Source organism: Myxocyprinus asiaticus, chromosome 28 (genome assembly GCF_019703515.2).
Source record: "Myxocyprinus asiaticus isolate MX2 ecotype Aquarium Trade chromosome 28, UBuf_Myxa_2, whole genome shotgun sequence".
Classification (NCBI taxonomy): domain Eukaryota; kingdom Metazoa; phylum Chordata; class Actinopteri; order Cypriniformes; family Catostomidae; genus Myxocyprinus; species Myxocyprinus asiaticus.
In genome coordinates this window covers 37,083,966-37,100,330 of record NC_059371.1, presented here as the reverse complement: position 1 = coordinate 37,100,330, position 16,365 = coordinate 37,083,966, and the positions used below count along the sequence as shown (strand labels likewise).

At 37.9% G+C, this 16,365-nt stretch overlaps 1 protein-coding gene across 1 annotated transcript in view; it reads left to right on the top strand.

The window, feature by feature from the left end:
• LOC127418750 (uncharacterized) overlaps window positions 1–9,106 on the top strand; it is a 61,770-nt gene extending 52,664 nt beyond the window's left edge. Inside the window, exons 15-20 of the mRNA XM_051659523.1 lie at window positions 1,237–1,397; window positions 2,034–2,210; window positions 2,474–2,612; window positions 2,714–2,901; window positions 4,533–4,674; window positions 8,600–9,106. Coding sequence (XP_051515483.1) covers window positions 1,237–1,397; window positions 2,034–2,210; window positions 2,474–2,612; window positions 2,714–2,901; window positions 4,533–4,674; window positions 8,600–8,775 — 983 coding nt within the window. The 3' untranslated portion in view covers window positions 8,776–9,106. The remainder of the gene's footprint in view (window positions 1–1,236; window positions 1,398–2,033; window positions 2,211–2,473; window positions 2,613–2,713; window positions 2,902–4,532; window positions 4,675–8,599) is intronic.
• The last annotated feature ends 7,259 nt before the right edge of the window (window positions 9,107–16,365 follow it).

The following is a 16,365-nucleotide window of genomic DNA, read 5'->3' as shown; positions in this document are numbered from 1 at the left end:
GAAAGGAGCTAAAAAGTTGATCAGCTTGTGGATGCGGGAATGGCTTGCACATGCAGCGCGAGTCTCGTCATACTTTAATAGTGTTTAGTCTCCCATTCAGCTCATGAAAACACGCTGCGTGATCATGAGGAAGGATTACATCAAGATGTAGATTGGGATGCAGCTGTGAAAAACTTCATATAAATAAAATAGCCTGCTCCTCTCTCGCTGTTGCTTGCGTGCTAGTGATTACATGATTACAATTACATAATATAAGAAATGTTTATGATTCCACACAATTTCGTGATCAGTAATCAAATAAGCAAATTTGTGACATTAACTGTTTTAACTCAATTTGTACAAAAGGACAGGTTTTCTTTCATTATAGCACTTCCACAAGATGCTCTGTGAAAATTCACATGCAGGTTTTGCAAAAAAATTTCACTCAAAGTGTTACGATGCTAATATTATTTGTAATGAAAAATAAATGATTAAAATCGAAAAATGCAAAATAGAAAAAATTTCACAAGTGGACTCAAACTTTGGAAAATCACATACATGCACATGTTTATTTTTGGAGGGCAGAGCCATTGACCAGGAAAATAATAAATGGCACTCCATGTCAAAAATGTTGCCGACCACTGATTTAGACTGATCTCACAGTGGAATCGGAAACAGCAGGTTGTCTTTTCTTTAGATAAATTGGTCTGTGCTTACTGAAACTGAAAATACTGCCCCCAGTGGCCAAAGCGGTAAGTGATGCTGGGCATATGGTTATGTGTAAGCTCTATTTTCCAGGTGTAATGTCCACGGAGGGGCGCAACTGTGAGTTGTGAAGCGAGTTGTTTTTAGCTGTACAGTCTGTGATACAGTGGAGAGGAATGCATATTTTATAAACTGTACACCCAAACCTCAACCTAACCATTAGTGGAGTAAAAATGTAATGTTAGAGGGAAAATTGCAGCCTCTGAATCTCACTCTGTTTATGCTAACACGATTACTTCCTGGTTTTGGAGCTGATGCAAAAATGTCTGATAGAAGATGCCGCTTGTCAGTGAGTCGGCATAATGTGGCCGATCCTAGGGTACCTGAACTCTCGGAAACAACATACTGACTTCCTGTGTGATCATGTTCATTGTTATTATTCAAGTGTCCACATATTTTTGGCCATGTAGCGTGAGTATATACTGCCCTCTATAGAAAGTGGAAAGTTCAGTTTACAACAATACCTGGTGACTTTTTTCTCTTATTTCAAAGGTTTGCCATTCAACCCTCATCATGTCTTGACCTATGCGGTCGGTAATGTAATTTGCAGTCTGGTTTTTGGCTACAAGTTTGATTACGACAACCATCATTTTCATCAGCTGTTGCAGTATTCGGATGACATCTTCAAGCTGCCTGTCAATAACTGGGGTCGGGTACGACACCAAATTAAGATTTTCTGTAATTTTCAAAGGCTCCTTTTGCTTTAAAGTCAACTTGAAATCTATTTTACTTCCATAATCAGATGTATTTCAGAGTAAAACGGGATATTCAATGAAAAAAATTAGAAGGGGAGCAGGGCTTGATTATATATCCATTGGGAATTCATTGGATTATGAAAAGTGTGTATTACATTCTAGAATGGAGCCATGTTGTTGAAGGGGTGGATCTGAAATGTAAGAGGGATTCGTGATGTCAGCCTAAAAGTAAAATTATTTCAGAGTTATCAAATTTTTATGACAAAATTTTGTTCTTTTAGAATAACCAGCACCAATTATTAATTAGTTCACAATAAGTCCAGGAAGATGTATAATGAAAGTAAATTTTTAATTCATGCTGTCTTTGATCGATTGAGAATTACATTACAGACAGATAGATAGATAGATAGATAGATCAAATCTATGCCATAAAAATTCATAATAATTTTATGAATTCAAATATATGAAACTACTAATTTTGAAATTTAATTGGGTAAATTTTAGAGTACACAAAATTGCTCTAGAAATTTTACTGCAAAGAGTTTTAGTAATGTAACATTGTGATAACCATTCTTTTTTTCTTTGTCTCTACAGTTGTATAACGAGTTTCCCACTCTGATGTCCTTGCTGCCGGGACAACACCAGACTGCATTCGCCAACCTTTCCAAGTTGAAGTTCTTTTTTCAGGAGGAAATCAGGAAACACAAGGAGGACAGAAACCCATCCAATCCCAGAGACTACATTGACTGCTATCTGGATGAAATTGAGAAGGTAACCTTTTTTGGCAGGTACAGGGCAATAAAGCACCATAAAAGTAGTCCATAACACTTGTGTGCTGTACTGGCCCAACTAAAGCCATATGGTAGCATTGTGTGAGGAACAGATTGAAATTTAAGTCATTGTACACTGATAAAATTGTAATCTTCCCCTCTGCCGAAGCTTGTTTTATGGCAAAAACTGTGCAAAAAAGGATTATAGCATATGGGTTTGGAATGACATCAGGGTAAATATTAATTTTTTTCTATTATTCCCAGAGCAAGGACAGTGCTGCCGAGTTCACAGAAGAAAACCTCATACACTGTGTATTGGATCTGTTTGGAGCAGGCACAGAAAGCACTGCTAAAACTCTCAGCTGGGCATTACTTTACATGGCCAAATATCCAGAAGTGCAAGGTGGGGTTGTGCCTACACAAGATGCTGCATAATTTCTGTTTCTGTGTCTACTTGCAAGGAAAATCTGTATGTTTTTGTCCATAATCTGCATGTCACCACAGAGAAAGTCCAATCTGAAATTGATCAGGTGATTGGACAGACACGGCAGCCCTCGATGGAAGACAGAACTAGTGTGCCATATACCTACGCTGTGATCCATGAGATTCAGAGGTTTGCAAATGTTCTTGCCTTCATTCCTCCAAGAATAGCCAGCAAAGACACCACAGTGGCAGGATGTGTCATTCCTAAGGTGAGAGACTCTGTTTTTTCTTAAAGTTTTTTTTACAAAATAAATACAATTACTTTATTCAGCACAAATTAAAGGTAGTACAAAAAATATTACAATTATGTAATATCTTTGTAATATATATAATTATTCTTGTTTTGTATTTTTTTTTTTTTTTTTTTTTTTTTGTCTTTTTCACTTAAGAATTATGGGGGAAATATCAACATGCAAATTTTAATGGTCCTAAAACAGGCTTCATTTGTTAAATGTTTTATATATATATATATATATATATTCCTGAACAAATCAAATTAAGTAATTCGGAAAGGCTGCATTGCACAAGTGCACTAGCATTCTTTATATAAAAATAGAATGAATACAGTGGCGGCCAAAGTTTGGAATAATGTACAGGAAATTGGTACTTTAATTCACCAAAGTGGTATTCAACTGATCACAAAGTATAGTCAGGACATTACTGATGTAAAAAAAACAGCACCATCACTATTTGAAAAAAGTCATTTTTGATCAAATCTAGACAGGCCCCATTTCCAGCAGCCATCACTCCAACACCTTATCCTTGAGTAATCATGCTAAATTGCTAATTTGGTACTAGAAAATCACTTGCCATTATATCAAACACAGTCTGAAAGCTATTTGTTTCGTTAAATGAAGCTTAACATTGTGTTTGTTTTTGAGTTGTCACAGTATGCAATAGACTGGCATATCTTAAGGTCAATATTAGGTCCAAAATGGCAAAAAAGAAACAGCTTTCTCTAGAAACTCATCAGTCAATCATTGTTTTGAGGAATGACGGCAATACAACGCTTGAAATTGCCCAAAAAACTGAAGCTTTCATACAAAGGTGTACACTACAGTCTTCAAAGACAAAGGACAGAAAGAGATGTGGAAGACCAGATGTTCAACTAAACAAGAGGATAAATACATCAGAGTCTCTAGTTTGAGAAATAGACGCCTCACATGTCCTCAGCTGACAGCTTCATTGAATTCTACCCGCTCAACACCAGTTTCATGTACAACAGTAAAGAGAAGTCTCAGGGGTGCAGGCCTTATGAGAAGAATTGCAAAGAAAAAAACACTTTTAAAACAGAAAACAAACAGAAAAGGTTAGAGTGGGCAAAGAAACACAGACATTGGACAACAGATAATTGGAAAAGAGTGTTATGGATCTTAACCCCATTGAGCTTTTGTGGGATCAGCTAGACTGTAAGGTGCTTGCCCGACAAGTGTGGGGTGAAATGTCACCTGAGTATCTGGACAAACTGACAGCTAGAATGCCAAAAATCTGCAAAGCTGTCATTGCTGCACGTGGAGGATTTTTTGTTGAGAACTCTTTGAAGTAGTTTAAGAAGTTCTGAATTATTTTTTTTTTTTTTTTTTTTTCAAATTGTAATAGTAATTTTTCACGTTATTAATGTCCTGACTATACATTGTGATCAGCTGAATGCCACTTTGGTGAATAAAAGTACCAATTTCTTTCCATAAGAGCAAAATCTGTACATTATTCCAAACTTTTGGCCGCCAGTGTATATATAGTATTCTTGGAGCTAAATTGTGTAAAAATGTAAAAAATATTTTTTTTAAACATTATTATAATATTATACATATTATGTGGCAATGCATCATTTTGTTGACAGGGTGTAATGGTGCTACCAATGCTCAAGCCAATCCTAGAAGACAAGAAAGTGTACAGCACTCCATATGAATTCAACCCTGAACATTTTCTGGACGAAAACGGAAAATTTGTGAAGAGAGAAAATTTCATCCCTTTTTCAATAGGTAGGTCATAAGGATTATCACTGTAAGAATACTAGAACCCTAGAGTTGGGGTACTCGAGTTTGGACTTGGACTTGAGTCCAAATCACGAGTCCAATTATAATGGACTTGGACTTGTTACGGACTCGGATGCATTTTTACTCGGACTTGACTCGGACTCGAGCCTTTGGGACAGTCCATGACATTTGTGATGCAATGAAAAAAATAAATAAATAACAAAACAGAAATTAATGAACACATCTCTGTCTGCATGCAGCTGTATTAGCCCCTGAAGTCATAGATGTAGCCAGAGTTGTTTCATTGTGTTTAAGCAAGCACACACACATACGCACGTGTACAGTCACACTCATCAGTCAACTAATACACTTGAATGTTACCACAGAGACTACTGTAAAACAATCAACTACCGAGGTGGCTGGCATGACGAGAACATAAAGGTGGGTATGTATCCAATGTAATAGAAACTAAACCAGGCAGTTTCACATGAAATGGGACCTGACAACTGGTAAAATTGCGTGTGGCGTTTGTGCAGCCAAGACGGTGCTCGTATTGTGGTTTTATCGTGGTGAAAAACTTAAAATCAAGAACTTCATTGAGTCAAGTCACCCTCATCATGTCTCTCACAGTTACTACACAATTACTAAAAACAGAATATTGAAATAAAAATACATAAATATAGTATTCATATTGGATATGAAGTCTTTTTAGGTGTAATGTACAGTGCATCCAGAAAGTATTCACAACGCTTCACTTTTTCCACATTTTGTTATGTTACAGCCTTATTCCAAAATGATTTAAATTCATTATTTTCCTCAAAATTCTACAAACAATACCCCATAATGACAAAGTGAAAGACGTTTGTTTGAAATCTTTGCAAATTTATTAAAAATAAAAAACGAAAAAAAATCAATGTACATAAGTATTCACAGCGTTTGCTCAATACTTTGTTGAAGCACCTTTGGCACCAATTACAGCTTCAAGTCTTATTGATTATGATGCTACAAGCTTGGCACACCTATTTTTGGGCAGTTTCTCCCATTCTTCTTTGCAGGACCTCTCAAGCTCCAACAGGCTGGATGGGGAGCATCAGTGCACAGCCATTTTCAGATCTCTCCAGAGATGTTCAATCGGGTTCAAGTCTGGGCTCTGGCTGGGCCACTCAAGGACATTCACAGAGTTGTCCCGTAGCCAATCCTTTGTTATCTTGGCTGTGTGTTTAGGGTCGTTGTCCTGTTGGAAGATGAACCTTTGCCTCAGTCTGAGGTCCAGAGCGCCCTGGAACATGTTTTCATCAAGGATGTCTCTGTACATTGCTGCATTCATCTTTCTCTCGATCCTGACTAGTTTCCCAGTTCCTGCCGCTGAAAAACATCCCCACAGCATGATGCTGCCACCACCATGCTTCACTTGAAGGATGGTATTGGCCAGGTGATGAGCGGTGCCTGGTTTCCTCCAGACATGACGCTTGCCATTCAGGCCAAAGAGTTCAATCTTTGTTTCATCAGACTTTCTCATAGTCTGAGAGTCCTCCAGGCGGGCTGTCATGTGCCTTTTACTGAGGAGTGGCTTCTGTCTGGCCACTCTACCATACAGGCCTGATTGGTGGAGTGCTGCAGAGATGGTTGTTCTTCTGGAAGGTTCTCCTCTATCCACAGAGAAACACTGGAGCTCTGTCAGAGTAACCATCGGGTTCTTGGTCACCTCCCTGACTAAGGCCCTTCTCCCCTGATCGCTCAGTTTGGCCGGGCAGCCAGCTCTAGGAAGAGTCCTGGTGGTTCCAAACTTCTTCCATTTACGGATGATGGAGGCCACTGTGCTCATTGGGACCTTCAATGCTGCAGAAATTTTTCTGTACCCTTCCCCAGATCTGTGCCTCGATACAATCCTGTCTCGGAGGTCTACAGACAATTCCTTGGACTTCATGGCTTAGTTTGTGCTCTGACATGCACTGTTAACTGCGGGACCTTATATAGACAGGTGTGTGCCTTTCCAAATCATGTCCAATCAACTGAATTTACCACAGGTGGACGCCAATCAAGTTGTAGAAACATCTCAAGGATGATCAGTGGAAACAGGATGCACCTGAGCTCAATTTTGAGTGTCATGGCAAAGGCTGTGAATACTTATGTACATGTGATTTTTTTTTATTTTTAATTTTTAATAAATTTGCAAAGATTTCAAACAAACTTCTTTCACATTGTCATTATGGGGTATTGTTTGTAGAATTTTGAGGAAAATAATGAATTTAATCCATTTTGGAATAAGGCTGTAACATAACAAAATGTGGAAAAAGTGAAGCGCTGTGAATACTTTCCAGATGCACTGTATCTACACATGTAGACTTCTGTAGTCTCTTGTGGCCCACGCAGTGTTGTCAGCTTGAACTAGTCCATAATAGCTTGATGAATTAACTGTGTAACTTGTTAAATAGTCTGGGAAAAAGCATTATTGCTAAAGCAGACAGCAACTCTAAACAGATCAACAGCAACTATTTATTATTGATTGACTATTTTCAAAGCATTGACGAGCTGCTTAAAATACATTCTTTTACAGCATTTGTCCACCATTCACAACATTCAACCATGCACAATAAATATTAGGATATTTTGGGCAGTGAAATGTTTTTTTATAATTTAATTACAGACTATAAAATAAAGGTATTATTCGATGACAGAGTTTGTGTATGAAGCTAAACTTCATGTTACGAGATTAATTAGTTGGTTATGACTTTTTATTTTAAATGTTTATTATATTTTTATTGTAACCACCAGGTAACTTATTACTTTTTAGCCTATATCTCTGACAATTTTGAAGGACAATTCTGTTAAATTTATGACTCAGAATTATTATTCTCCATGTTTTTGCGGTTAAAGTAGAGCTCAATTAAATTTTCTTTGGATAAGATTTCAGACTGATTGCAGACCAACGCGGCTGCCACTCAATTAAATATAATTATTTTTTATTTTTTATCTGCTGCGAGACGCACACGGACACATCAGGGATTTAGGTACACGGCGCAGCATGCAGAACTGCCCTGCATTTTGCAGTTTCCCACAAATTAACTAGAAAATCATATCCGTGATGACATGGCCCTAATATTATCAGTGGACTTTTCCAGTGTTTTTGGATGTAGCATTTGCAGTCAAATCATGACACATAACATCTCAGCGAGTGCTAATTACTACTGCGATGACTCATTTGTATGTACTGTATTTTCCCAAATCAGTCGGCAGATAGAGAAAAAAGATTCAGAAAGAAATCTCAGTGTAGACTATTATTTCTTTAGACAGGGATCATTTTAAATAAAACTAAATTAAATTGACAAATTGAAAATGAAGAAGAAATAAAAATTAAATCAAAATTCAAAACATATAAAAACCTTGGTTGTAATGAAACGCAGATTTCACTTTCTTTAGTCTATGTTTGAGTGGAGGAGAAAAAGCAACAAATAATTGAAATGTCAACAGAACGCAATACGAATTGTGTTGAAGGACAGTTTTGTCTTCATACACCTAAAGCATATGCTTTCATTCTGAAACCACTTTGAAGTCTGTTCAGCAGGACACTAATCATAAAATGTATATATGAAATGCAACAGAGGTGTTTTTGTTACATTTATATTGACAAATTGTTTTTCTTAGTTGTGTAGTTTTAAATAAGCTTAAAATATTGATGTTGAGTTTACGGTTACAATTTGAATATAGACTCATGAACAGATTCATTCGGACTCGGACTTGGCCTGTTATGGGCTCGGTCTTGAGTCCAACTTGGCCACTTCTGGATTGTTTAAAGATTTGGACTTGACTCGGACTCAACTAAGGTGGACTCAAACCCAACACTAGTATATTCCCTGTAGTGTATCCATGCATGTATATTATTATAGCTTACATTGCTTATCAGTGCTGATCCAGAGCTTGTGATTTGCAGGTAAGAGGATGTGTCCAGGTGAGCAGCTCGCTCGTATGGAGCTCTTCCTCCTCTTCATCTCTCTGATGCAGCATTTTACCTTCCTGCCGCCTGAGGGACAGACGCTGAGTCTTAAAAGGACAGTTGCCATCGCGTCTGCTCCAGAACCTTTCCAGATACGTGCTGTGCCTCGATAGAGTGACATCAGTCAAATCACAGCACACTGCCAGAGCACAAATAAACTGAATAACATATGTGCATGTCATATTTTTTTTTTTTTTTTTTGTAACATAAAGCACTGTGTATGAAACTATCAATGAAAATGACATTAGGTTTCAGATCACACCAAGTAGTTATCTACAGGATGCCAATAACAATAAAATAGGCAAAGCTCAAAGTATGCAACATGAATTAAAAAAAAAAAAAAGTTGTAAGGACTCCAACATAAATATATTTGTTGTACAAGAATTTTTTTTTTTTTTTTTTTTGCAATTAGCAATGTTTTACACCACACTATAAGTAAATAAAACTAATGAAAATAAAAGTTTTGCTCCCAAAGTGTATAACTATGAAAAAATATATATGTATTGAATATTGACTGAGCAACACAATTTGTGTGCATAGAAACAGAAAAAGTTATGATTGGTGGTTGTTATATGTCTACCACTGTTTTAGTGGTAGAAAAACCTGTGGCCAAACATAAACCCACATATAATATTAAACACTGCATTGGTCAAAAGACAGTGAGGATTGAAAGGTAGACCTGGGAAAAGTGAGAGAAACAAGAGCAGTGCTTAATTTGTAAATTACGAGGTCCTGGAACATAGCAGGGTGATTAGGGGAGGGAGAAGTAACGGAACATTTGAGCAATCACATTAGCGGACCAACTCAAGTGATTAACAGCTTGCATCAGTTGCTTTTATTACAGCGTGCACATGATAAACAAACCAAAAACAGAATAAACAATGTAATCAACACAAGCAATGCCACAGTAAATTAAGATAACTCTTACCTTTCCTTTTAGTTGTTTAAAATAAAACAGACATTGCTTTCCCCTCTGTCGCTCTATTTCGTGCTTTGCTTCCTGTGTCCTTTTGCAGTCCTGTGTCCTTTTGAAATCCATGACCTCACGTATGGAATGGGGTTAAACTGAAATAGTGGGGGTCCAACAAGGCAGAGAAATAGAAGCGACGGAGGTGTGGAGAGATGCTCAGTTGGCATTGCAAATTAAGTTCATTTTAGAAAAACCCTTCTCACACTCTGCACTTGAAATCGGAACAGTGTTGACTGCAATCAAAAGGTGTTTTAATCCCACTGGGATGAGCTCACCGCCGTTCTCTCAATATTCCCTCAAAGCCCGAATGGCAGATCAAGAGCTGTCAATGTCAAACTGCTGACAAAGTGACTCGGCTTCTTTATCACCATAAGTTGCTCTGGCATCCTGAGGCCTGTATTCAGGAAAAAGCACTTTTAGCTCTTCGATAAGTTTGCTGTAACCGTCCGGTACCCTTCTCCCCCTCCATACGATAGCATGCGATTCTCCAGGCTTCTCAACAGACTCCCCCAAAAACTTTGTGATCCATACCTTTGTCTACTCTTCGTCTGGATGCAGAGGAACACCTTGGAAGATGCTGTCATTTACTGCACCATCAGCACTCGGATGCTTCACTGTGTGTGTATCACTCCGCTTGTGTTCGTGCGGTTCTAAACTAAAGTGTAAGAGCAGTGCAGATGTGATAAGAGCTACGGTTTGTCTTTTTTTTACATGTATTTTTTTGACATTATATATGTTAGCCAGCAGGTGGGGGCAAAATATATTTTTTGTGTGTAATATGAGCCAGTTAGGTGACGTGAAGTGAATCCGTGTCAGCCAGTGTTTACATACAGCACTATATGATTGCTTGTATTATTACTACTAAAGCTAGGAAATAGCTTTAAATGGCTTTAAACTAACAACTTCAGCATTACGGCTCATCACAGCTGAGAGACAAAACAGACTGATTAATTACACAAACTGAAGGCGCTTACCTCTTATCGGACTTTCCACATTGGAGTGGACACACTGTTTAAAATGGAGGACACTGCGGTTTCTATAGTGATCGACTCTTGCGCACTGGCTACCGCAAAATAGGGAGAAATACCCCCGCTTGGACTGCTACTATATCTCTCTCTCTCTCTCTCTCTCTCTCTCTCTCTCTCTCTCTCTCTCTCTCTCTTTCTCTCTCACTCTCTCACTCACACTCACACACAAACACACACACACACATCCATCCATCCATCCTTTTTTATCCAATAACTTGTTAGAAACAGCACAAGCCGTGATACTGTTTCTGAAGTGACATTTTTGAATTACTAACAAAGGCTTGGACGCATCATTTGGTTTGAACCAGCAACGGCAGATTCTGATCCGCCACGTAATAAAGTAGTTCCATGCACAAATGCGTTTTTTTGAACCGTACTCAGATTTTCCTAATTTTTTTAAATTTACTTGTTCATTGAACTGTTGTATATAAGCAATATCACACTCGCAGTCGTGCTATATGGCCCTAAATCAGCACAGTTGTGATTACCTACGGCACTCGGCCTGCGGCCAAATCACAGCAGTGCTGATGTAGGGCCATATCGCACGACTGCGAGTGTGATATTGCTTAATTGTTTTTTGTAACAAGTCTTCTTTTGCCTTTTCGAGAATGCTTAGTGCTGCAGTGTGTGCCTTCATCTGAGAATGTTCAAAAACTTTTTTTCTGAGTGCCCTCTGTTGTTTTTTAAGATTTGTGGCAGAAGACGTTACAGAGTATGTCACCCACTCTTTGGCCAGTTTCATCCCCACCGATTTTTCGGGACCCAGGCTTCCAACCTTTTTGCAAACAGCGCAGCCCAGATGCGACCCCTCCATGACAAGCCAAGGATATGATGTCTTTTTTGTTTTAAAATCTGCTTCGGTCCATATTGCCCCCGTTCTTTGACCTTCTCCAGTGTTTGTCTGCTCACCTCCATATGCTTCTTCCCCCAACCCGCCAGAGCTTTCTGCAGTTGTCGACTTGCTCTGTTCCTCGCAGGTTGTTTCTTGCCCTGTCTTAACACCATAGCCAATGAACTTGCACCTTTGCTATCAGTGGTATCTATTATTACGCTGGCCTGTTTGGTTTCAGACGTTGGGCCATGTCTAAAATAATCCAGTAAATTAAGATGTCTTTTCGCCATGGTTCCGCATCTCCAATTATAAACTATGAAACTTTTACAGAAGAGAAGTTGTTTATTACCACGGAAATAGGAATAGTTATAGGTAAATTGAATCAATCACCTCCAAAACATGGCATGGACCACACACTGTATATAGCTCATTTCTTACTTTTATTATTATTATTTTACATTTAAAAGTTATATAGCAAGTTATTGACAACATAATCATTATTATACTTGATTTTTCATGAAACATATGTAGGCTACAGGTCAGCATGAATGTCTTTCAGTTCCGCATGAGATGAGAGATCCCCAAAAACAGGTGCCGGATCTAAATTCGGAGGTACCGGATCCGGATCCGACTTGTTCCGGCACAAATTAAGCCCTGGTCTTCTGCATTTACACACTGTCGCCAAGTAACTGACTTATCAGAAAATGTATGACAGGGCTGATTAATTATGCAGGAAACATAATACTGTATCTGGGATTATTAGAAGAAATTGATTGGAATATCTGGTAAAATACAACAGAACTGGTGATATTAGCGAGCCTGAAATCCTATATTACACTCTTGATTAAAAAATATGGACAATCCGTTCACATTTTATCTGTCCCTCTGCAAAATATGTTCTGAAAATGTGGGGGGCAAATCACAATACGTGTTTGTCTAGCTACTTTTCTCATTTTCTTAACCGAAAAAAATTATAATAATCTTTTTCATGGCTAAATAAACACTCGACAGGATAAAATGCTTGAGAAAAGCATGCATCAGTCCAAACGCAACAGCCAGCATTATCTGCAGTTCATCTGAAGTGAAGCATGTTTTACAATTTCTAGTGTCTTCTCTTGGCCAACATCCACTTCAGACACTTGAATAACTTCAGAAACAGTAAAAGTTAAAGGGTTCACAGGTTGGACAGTGCAGAATCACTGGCTTTTTACCAGCATGTCACAGGATTATAACCAGGGGTTATTTTTATCGGGTGTTTTATAGAAGGTAAAATAGCCTAAGCTATAATCTTTATCGACACGGGAACGTGCAGTAAGTAAAAATTACTGGCATGACCACATTCCCATATAAAACTAAGATCTAGCATCTATGATCCTTACAGGAACAGCAGAACATAAAGTAGGTTAAAAGTTTCAATCCTTGTTAGCCTTTACTTGAACTTCCGTGGACATTTCGGGAAATAACAGCCTACAGAGATACAGATAATTGGAAAATCAAATTTACAAAATCAGTATTAAGGTCATTTTTCTGAAACTTAATTTTCCGAATGCATACTGCATTTTTAAAAAAAGGGAAAAACCTGTTTTAGTGAATAATTTACAAAGGTAAATAATTACTAAATAAAAAGACAAGTTGTTTTTTAGTTTTCCCCTTTTTTATTTCAAAACGGATATGGAATGAACGGAAGATACACGAATTAGGCAGGATCCTGACAACTGGTTTGGCACTTGTCACCAAGTCATGGCAATTATGGGAATAATTCTAAATTATGTTTAATGTAATTATGTCTGTGCATCAGCTTATCTGGATTGTGCTTGCCGATGGGTGTGCTTCAGTGTTCAAAAATGGCCATTTGTTTCACCATAGTTAAAGATGATGTGTGCCAATATTTCAATGTTAAAATGCTTTTTCCTATCCCACAATAATTTGAAGAGACAACTATAAATAACTCATTTGTATATTGATTTCCTTGAAGTGTGTAGATACGGTGGCTTTGTGATACAATCAAAATATCACACTGTTTGTTTGAGCATCCCGACCAGACCGACACAGCAACATTGTCTCAACCAGTGGCGGGCCGTCCATTTTAAATCTTGGCCTTCAGTGTGATTCATGACATTAAGAAAACGTCATGGTTACTTTCGTAACCTCTGTTCCTTGATGCCACTACATCGACACAACGTCAAGTGAGTGACAGATAGGGAACACAGTTTCACAATGAATAAGACACCCTATGTATTTGGGCATCATACATTATGTAGCAGCTAACTAATAATAACAACTGACATTTTAAAAACACCTCCACGCATGAAAGCCAGAAATTAAATATGACACTTAATGCTCAAGCAAGCCTAATTTTAACTGCAGCATGACTGTTTTGTGAAATGAACGTCTCTCAAACAGACATTCAAAAATCATAATTTTTCATATGAATCTACCAAGGTCTATAATACCTGTATAAATCTATCTAATAATATTTGCGATTTAAATATTGCTCGCAATAAATTTCGTTTCATCAGGGTACACGTTTATGCTGCGTTCCATTCAAGTTGGATGTGGGATATTCCTACTTGATATCTCCGACCATAAATGCATTCCATTCCCCGATATTCGGAACTGCAACACTCCCATTAGCTTAGCAGGGGTTTGACTCTCATTAGAGATGTCTCCTAGCAACCCAACTGATAAACAATGCTGCAGCGCTAGCATTTGTGCTTCAGGTGTACGATTATCAAAAGAGATTATAATGTTTTATACACCTGTTTCTGCAGACATTTGTTAAACAAGCTTTAATATCATGTAATGTGGAAACAAACTCATTTATCGATATTACTTAATAAAATGAATGTTTATCACTTACTTTGTATATCTCCCTGAGTGTGGACATGTTTGTGTGACATCATGCCCCTGCATCTCAGTGAAATCAGAGTTGAGAATTTCAGCATAAAAGTTGTAATTCTGACTTCAAGATGCTTTCCATTGCACTTTTCCTAGTAGGAAGTTGTAAAATCCGACTTTCCGTGTTGAATGGAACGTAGCACTACTTTTCAAAACTTGATCTGACACTGAATGCTCAAGCAGCTTAATTTACACTTAGAGTACTCCTGATGTTGCAATAACAATGCAAAAAGCACTTACCAGTTTACTTGAAGTGAAAATCAGTCCTCCTTTCCTGTTTAATAAATTAAGCAATCACAGGGTCATGCAGAACATCTCGTGTTTTTAAATCCATAAGGATCTCTTTCTCAATGACGATACCAACAGTGATGACAGCCGACTTGTCAGACAGCTTGATCTTATGCTTTTCGCTCTTGAATTACGTACATCACTTAAAGCATGATTGCTTCACTCAAGGCCAGCTAGAAGGCCTCGTCCAATACATATTCTAAAGTTCACACCCACCAAGAACAAATAAATCAATCTGACTGACTGATGAATCTGACATTTTGACTTTAGTTGCTTATTCATTTGCACTGTTGAAGGATTCTGTGGAAATTCTGAAGGCCTGAGGGGGTGGAGCTCAAACTCACGCACTGCTTCGGGTATGTGATTTGTGAAACAGTTGTCACGCTTTGCTTGTAAGCATCAAGGAATAAATTCTGACTGGATAAACTTTTTGTTTTTCTCTGTTTGTTTGTTGATTAATTAAGAGTGGAAAGCAATTAAAAATACATAGGCAAAAAGGTGATTGAGAATGAAAGGATAAAAAATATTTATTTATTTGGCATGTTAGGCCAGCAGAGAAGGCTTTGCTGGCCCTAAGAATTCGCCACTGGTCTCAACCAATGGTGTCTGTTTGCGGCGGGACCTTCTGTTTGTCCATCCAATGCCAGATTGTTCAGAATAACCTGTTTGAAAACGTATTAAGTTGGCTTGACGATCATAATTGTAAAAACATTCTACAAACCTGGTTTAGGATTTTGTCAAAACCCCTAAACCGAGACCAAAATGTCTAACACTAACTCCTAGTGCTTTCAAGTTACTTCCACCAAACTCAGCACAGACCTTCAGACTGTTCTGGAATAGTGTGCTGATTCTTTTCTAAATGATCGGACTTACGGTTTGCGCCAGAGACTATTTAGCAGAGACAGGCCGCTTCTGTTAAAATGATTGGGAGAATTTGGTACGTAAAGAAGCACAATTTACAATAGCATTATTGTCAGAGTTTACTGCTGATTTGAAATATGTTCTTTGATCGCAATCTTGACCAACCATTTTGGAGATTTCGTCGTTCTCCCATTCAAGTAGATACGAGCTGCACTGTCATGACTGGAATAGCCTCCTGGGAGCATTCCAAAGATGGCCACCAGTGGACTGACTTGCTAGAAAGACTTTGCACACATCTGAGGATCAAAAATTGGAAAAAATCGCATAAACTTACACTGACAGAATGTTCAAACAGGCCAACGGAATGCTCGTTATTCAAACTCTTAAAACAAACCCACAAAAGGCCTTTAATCGGCTTTAAGTTGCTCTCTCTCTCTCTCGCTCTCTCTCTCTAATGTCTAACTGTAATGTCTGTATAACCATCACTTCAGACTTTCAAAACTAGTTCAAACATTCAGACAATGCTTTGTCAAGTCAATACAATTTTTGTCAAGACAAACTTTACCTATAGTTATTTTTGCAGTTCTGTTTGGCGACACTAGTGGGGAAGAAATCACACCCTTCAGTGCTCTGCTCTTCATAGACATTCAACATGACAGCTCAGTTCGTCAAAGTATTTACACTAAGATTCACTAAGAGTCATCACTTTTCATTACACCTCCATTGTGACACACATCTTTACTTAAGTGACACTATAAGATGTATTAATGATGCATCATTTAAGCATCAATTAAGGGAAATTCTTGACAATCTTCATCTATGAACC